Source organism: Petaurus breviceps, unplaced genomic scaffold, assembly GCF_028583685.1.
Source record: "Petaurus breviceps papuanus isolate PSGF00001 unplaced genomic scaffold, PetGlider_PUasm1.0 99, whole genome shotgun sequence".
Classification (NCBI taxonomy): domain Eukaryota; kingdom Metazoa; phylum Chordata; class Mammalia; order Diprotodontia; family Petauridae; genus Petaurus; species Petaurus breviceps.
In genome coordinates this window covers 8,466,871-8,473,910 of record NW_027187465.1, presented here as the reverse complement: position 1 = coordinate 8,473,910, position 7,040 = coordinate 8,466,871, and the positions used below count along the sequence as shown (strand labels likewise).

The 7,040-nt window shown below is 39.9% G+C and overlaps 1 protein-coding gene across 1 annotated transcript in view; it reads right to left on the bottom strand.

Moving 5' to 3' along the window:
• LOC138156179 (sodium-dependent serotonin transporter-like) overlaps positions 1–6,612 on the bottom strand; it is a 32,276-nt gene extending 25,664 nt beyond the window's left edge. The window contains exon 1 of the mRNA XM_069081389.1: positions 6,399–6,612. Coding sequence (XP_068937490.1) covers positions 6,399–6,612 — 214 coding nt within the window. The remainder of the gene's footprint in view (positions 1–6,398) is intronic.
• Between the last annotated feature and the right edge of the window lie 428 nt (positions 6,613–7,040).

Genomic DNA, 7,040 nt, shown 5'->3' with positions numbered 1-7,040 from the left:
AACTTTTCAAAGTGCATTGCTCATATTATCTCATCTGATCCTTTACTCTCATTATTTCTCAGTGTCCTTCCTTATAAAACAAGGAAGTTGGACCAGGTGGAGTCAGTTTCCTCCTCTGTAAAATGAGGAGGGTTAGGCTAAATGACCTATGCAATCCTTTCCCACTCCAAATCTGATGTGATCTTCAAAATAACCTGTAAGGTGCATGCTATTATCACTCTAATTTTACAGACGGGGAAACTGAGACTCAGAGATGAAAATAGACTTGCCAAGGGTCACAGAGAGAGAGTCTGAGATGAGATTTGAATCCTGACTCTCAATTCAGTATGCTATTCTCTATTTGTTTTTCCTTATACTTGTAACTTGTTACTTTCTTTGTGATTGTTTTCTTGGTAGTATTGTGGGAAGAAGGCTAGTCAGGAGGTCTAGGCTTGGAGTTGGTAGCGAGCTCCGAGATGTGGTTTTAGGGATTGTGAGAACTCATAGATGACAGAAGTAAAGATCTGTAGGGAATGTCAAGGTCTCCCTAGGTGAGGTATGTCCTCTATAACATCAGCAACAAGTTATCATCCTGGCTTTCCTTGAAGACCTCCAGGGAAGGGAACTAATTACCTCCCAAGATGTCTCATCACACCTTAGACTATTAAGTCCTTGAGGGCAGGGACTGGTTTTTGCCTCCTTTTGAATTCTCCGTGTTTATCATAGTGCCTGGCACTTAGTAGGCACTTAAAAATGTTTATTGATTAATTGACTTTCCCAAACAAAGGTTTTGCCAACATCCTGACTGAATTAAATTTTTTTGTAGCTGCCTCGTATTGTCCTGTGGAGCCAAATAGAGTAAATAGAATCCCTCTTTTGCTGGACAAACCTTCAGATTGAAGATGACTCTTACATCCCTCTTAGATTTTTCTTCTCTAGGATAAATATGACCAGTCCATTTGACTTCAGTCCTCTCATTGTCTTGATCACAAAATGACTGAATTTCAGGGTTGGAAGGCCTATTGGGTGCCAACCACCCATCTGAACCCCTCTGTAGTTCTCTGTTATGTACCTGGGAACTATTCATCTTGTTAGATCACATAAGCCCTGGAAGTCACATATCCTCAGGACTGTCTGTCCCTGGGTCCCATCCCTCCCTTTCTCTAATTGGAGGGTGCCCCTGACAGCCCTCCTATGGGTTCCTTCATCCTGCCCCTGCACTGGGTACCTTCTCTCCCTCCTGCTTTTCAACTTCCTTTTGTATGTTGACTTCCCTCCATTAGATTATAAATTCCTCAAGGGCAGGACTGTCTTTTCCCCTTTCTTTATATCTTAAGCATTTAGTATAGAACCTGACATATAGTAAAGGCTTAATAGATGTTTATTGACTGAATAGCCAATCCAATCTAGCCCAATTCACCCTCATTAAGCTCCTACTGTGTGCTAAGTATTTGGTTAGGTGCTGGGGATAAAACACAAAACAAAAAGCAGTTCTTGTCTTCAAAGAGCTTATGTCCTACTTGGGGGGTGAGGAAGGGATACAATATATATGCAGATTTGCACATACATGATCGCTTGAGTAGGGAGAGAGGAGTAAAAATTAGGGGGAGTCAGTAAAGGTATCCTGTAAGAAGTAGTGTGTGAATTAAACTTTAAGGAAGTTAATGATTCTAAGAGGCAGAATGTGTATGTATGTACTAGAAGTGAGGAATGGTCCATGCAAAAATGATATGGGAGATGGAATGAATAACAGAAATTAAGCTAGTTTGATGGAAATATCAGGTTCATGACAGGGAGTCATAAACAACAAGCCTGAAAATGTGGACTAGTTTACACCAGTTTATATTTTATATTACAGGAAGTAGGGAGCCACTGACATTTCTAGAGCAAGACACATTTGTATTTGTAGATCAACTTATACCCACACCAGAATCTCTTCCACAGTGTTGCTTACAAGGCAAGTTGTATCTTCTTGCTTATTGAAACTTAGAATTCTCTTAAGGAACATGACTTTTTACTCCATTGCTAGTGTTTTAGGCACAATAATACCCCTTGAAGAAGGAACACAAGAATCATAGTTTATGGTGGAAGGGGAATTAGAGTAATTTATCCTCCTCATTCCAAATAGAAGAAAAGTGGGTGTCAGTGAGAAGTGATTTGCTGAAGACCACACAGGGAAAAAAATAAGAGAGTTAATAGATTCAAATCCAGGGCTCCTAATTCTAAATTCAATGCTCATTCCTCTACTCCTTGTTACCTTCTTTGATCGTGAATTTAGAGCCAGATAGGACCTTTTTCAGGTGAGGAACCTGAGGCTGAGAGGGAGGTCCATTGCCCAAGGTCACACAGCAAATTAGGCTCCAGTGTTCTGCCTCTGCTTAAACTCATTCACACCAGTGTAGATAAGGAATTGGTATTTTTTTTAAACCTGAGTCTAGATTTTGATGGAGGAAGAAAAGAAAGGAAAATGAAATTGCTAAAAATAATGTCTAGTATTCAACAACAACCCTGGGAGATGAAAATTTACAGGTATTACCACTCTCATTTTACAGATGAGAACACTGAAACTCAAAAGAGGTGAATGACTTGCCCATGGCCACTCAGAGGGTAAATACTAGAAAAGGGATTTTCTCTCAGGTCTCCCTGACTTCAGGGGTGGCAAATTAACCTGTCTGGGACACTGCCCATCTAAGTAACCTACTTCTGAGGTCACATCTAACAGTTTTCCACTACATCACACCAGATTGTAACCTCTTGGTAGTTAGCTCTGAAGACTTAGCATCATCAGAGAGCAAAGTCAATGTCAATGTAAGGGGATAAAGGAAAGCCTAAGGTCACATACCCATCCACATACTCAGTCAGATATTACTTTTTACAGACAGAAAAGGTTTCCCTTTGTTCTCTTTCCCAGAACTCTCCTTCTCAAGTCACAAAAGCTCATTGTCAAAAATAAGGAACAGTAGACTCTGTGACTCTCTCACATGACAACCAAAAACCAGATTCATTCATCTGGACTTCTTAGACTCAATTTGCTATTGCAAATAAATAGGTTGGAAAAAATGAGATGTGATATTAATACAGTTAACTATGAAGACATGTTCCTTAGAAGGAAATAAGGAAAGCCATGAATGATGTGAGATGCGCATAATCAGGGTTGTATGTGCATTGACTATGTCTGTGGAAAAAAAAAGAAAGAAGTAAGGAAAAGAAGGAGAGAGAAGAAGGAAGAAAGGAAGAAGAGAAAGGAAGGAGGGAATGAAGTGGGGAAGGAAGCAAGAAAGAAGGAGGGAAAGAAAGAAATCAAAGGAGAAAGAGAAAAGAAAGAAGGAGAAAGAGAAAGGAAGGAAAGAAAGAGGGAGGAAAGAAAGAAGGAAAGGAAGGAAGTGGTGAAAGAAGAAAAAAGAGGGAGGGAAGGACAGAAAAAAGAGATGAAGAAATAAAGAAAGGAAAGGAAAAAGAAAGAGAAAAAAGATAAAGGAAAGAAGGTGAGAGAGAAGGAAGGAGGGAAGGAAGCAAGTAAGGAAGAAAGAAAAAGAAGGGAGAAAAAAGTAATAGAGAAAGAAAGAGAGAAAGGAGGGAGGGAGGAAAAACAAGTAGACAGATGAAAGGCAAAGGACCTGGAAAAGGGAAAGAGCAAAAATATCCCTTTTTGCTCATTTCTTTGTCCTTAATTCATTTGGTTCTACCTTGTTAAAGGCTAAGGCTTCTATATAAGATTTGGCTCTTACTTTGTGGTACATTCAATTTTATTTGTTTCTGTTGATGATTATTGTCTATAATTTTCTTCAAAGGAAGATACTCCTCCCACTGAGATACATTTGTTATTGAAGGATGGCAGATCTTCTGACTGTGGGGTTTAAGGAGAAGAAATGTTGACATTTTCATATTTTTGTAAGAAATAAAAAACAGCAGCCGACTGACAGCAAAAGATGGTATGGGTTTATCTTTTCATGGACCATTTGATTTGTCTACTCTGTTTAAAAAAATGGAATTTTCCTAGGTCTTGCTAAGTAAGAGATGTTAGAGATCATATCATTCAGCTTCTTCATTTTACAGAGAAGGGACCAAGAGAAGTTATATAACTCATCTAAAGTCATGGGGTGGGGGTGAGGGAGCTAGAATTTGAACACAGGTCCTCAGACTACAAGTTCAGTGTTCTTTCTGCTCTGCCACACTGCATGAAGAAGCTTTTCATAGGAGTAATGGTGGAAAGTACGTGGGGGAGAGAGGCTATAACAGTGATTCAATGTGCACAGTGAATTATCTTGTGGTGGTTTTATTATGGCCAGGAGCCAGGGGAAAAAAAATTCTCAAAAACAGATATGTGACCAGAAAGGGACTGACTTCCTTGTTCAAGTGGCTGTGCTGTTTGAGACAAGACAGAGCCCCAAAGAAACATAGTTCTTTATTTTATGTTAACTTAGAGCAAAAGTTATATATGCTTATGTTGTGTCTATCTTTCTCCTTTCCATTAAGTAACAGAATAACCTGGGGGTTTATAAATTTCATCTATAAGTCATGGTACTCTCTAGTTAAAGGACAGAACCTTCCCCCACCCCCAGGGGAAATGGGCACTGACCCAAATGACAGCACCAAGAAGGAAGAAGCATGAGAATTGGATGCAGCCTCCCTGCAGTTATAGCAAATGGTACAGATGGATTGCTGTTTTTGCTATAAATGGAGCCAAGGCACGCGACTCTAGGCAGGAGGAGCACTTTTGTTACCTGTAGTTCAATAAGGAAGGATTGGTGAGAAAGTGTGGGGCAGTGAAGAAGGTCCTGGTGTGGGAGTTTGAATTTCAGCTATATTCTTGTGACTGAGCAAGTCATCACACCTCTATGAAAAGATTGACTTTTTCTTCTAAAAGAAGGGAATCAGTTAGCCAGTCAATAAACATTTATTAAACACCCATTATATATGAGAGTTGAAATAGATGATCTCTCAAGGTCCTTCCAGTTCTAAATCTATTGATATTACTTGCGCAACAGTGGGCATACCTTTCTCTTTCTTTGGACATGTTTCCTCCTCTGTTAAGTGAAAAGTTGGACTAGACAATTTCCAATGCCTCTTTCCAGTTCTAAATTTTAGGATCCTCCTTCTGTGACCTTGGGAAAGTCAGTCCTTTTGGTTTTTCACGTTCCTCCTTTGTCAAAAATGGATGCTGAACCTGACAACCTCTAAGATCCTAATTTTTAGAGATGGTCTACTAGATGTTAGAACTTCCTGGCCTCTAGCATCCTCTCCAGATCTTAAAGTCTTATCAAAGTATCTTATGAGAAACTAAATTAGTATCATACGATCCTGCAACTTCCCTTGAGCTTTGAAGTTATGATTCTACTAGTTTGTGATTACAAGGAAAACAAACTCAGCATTTCTCAATTTTCAGCATTTCAGCATTCAGTTGATAGATTATTAGAAACCCCTCTCCTTCATTCTTTCCCTTCCCCCTTCCCTCTCTCCTCCCTCCCTCTCTTTTCTCTCAGCTATCTAACTTCTTTCTAAACTTAGTATGGAGTGTCCAGTCAGAGGCATGGGGAATTTTGGTACCATGGACAGCTCTCAAAGAAGAGTCTCTACTCTTACCTTTCTTTGTAAGGCTAATAAGGACTTATTTCAAGGGAAGATCCACACTTTGTTAAAATCACTCTCTGACAAGCATTCACCAAATATTTAATTTAGGGGAGAAGTTGACAATCACAAGGGAATTCATCTGTAGCTTGATGTTCAAATTTTTGTAAAAAACCAACAAAAACACCTTTGACTTGTTTTGAGATCAAATCAGATGAGATGATAAATTATCAATGATATTATCACATGAAATAATATTGTAAAGCACTTAGCATAGTGCCTGTCCCATAGTATGCACTTAACAAATGCGTGTTCCCTTCACCCTTGCCCTGATTTTTACTCTATTGTTCCTTGAAAAATTCACAGATGATCTTAGAGTGTTTAGACTTGGGAAGGAGCTCAGGCATGATCTAATCCAATCCTCTCATTTTACAGAAAGAGGAAACAGTGGCCCAGAGATATTAAGTGACTTACCCAAAGTCACACATCTGGACCAGAAAGGTATTTTCCCAAGGTCACATAGTTAATAGGTAGAACAAGCAGGATCTGAATTCAGATTTCTTGACCCCCACCCCAGTCTACTATACTTGCCACAATACCATTAATTTTTTTTTGTCTGTTTAAAGGGAAGAAAAATTGGTGAGTTTCTAAGCTGGAGGTCAAAGAAAACCCTAGGAGGTACTGAATAATTCTTACTGCCTGCACTAGGAAGAAAAATGAAGTTTTTAAACTGTGAAAAGGCAAAGGTAGGGGTGGCAATGGGAAAAAATGGCTTCAACATTTATAAAACTAATACAAACACTCAATTTCTTTTAGAAGAAATAAAGAAGAAAAAAAGCCTTTATCCTTACCGCCCCCATTCTGGTAACAGATATAAGGGAATCTCCAGACATTGCCCAAGTCAACAGCAAATCCAATGACTGACAGGAGAAAATCCATTTTCTTGTTCCATTTGTCCCTAGAGTCTGTGGGGGACTCCAATATGGGACAGAAGCTGCTGCTGTCCATCAGGACATCTCTCTTGGGAAGCCTGTCCACACCAGGTGGGGAGTCTATCTCTGCCATGCTGACTTGGATTTAAAATCAGACCACCACCATGCAGGAGACTCACAAGTACTCTGACCCTGCAGGAGCTAATCTAAAGAAGTTAAAGATGGAGGAAAGGTTTTTTCTTGGTTCCTGCAGAGACTCCAGGAGGGAGAAAGATGCATGGAGTGGACTCTCCTCTCCCTTTTCATTTGAGTAATGAGAGATGAGTCCCTGGGAGAGGGGAGGCAGTGCTTGTTAGAAGGCAGGGGGAAGTGGGGGAGGGAGAAGAGAAGGGGAGGAGAGAGGTTGAAGCACATTGATGGAGCCATTACCTTAATGTTCTCTTTTCTGTTCTTGCTGAGAGATAGAGGCAGAATGGTAGGATCTCATCACCATGGCACTTCCTTATTTCTGCCTAACTGAGCATTGTCCAGAGTGGTTTGGAGATCCTCTTTGGGCCTCAA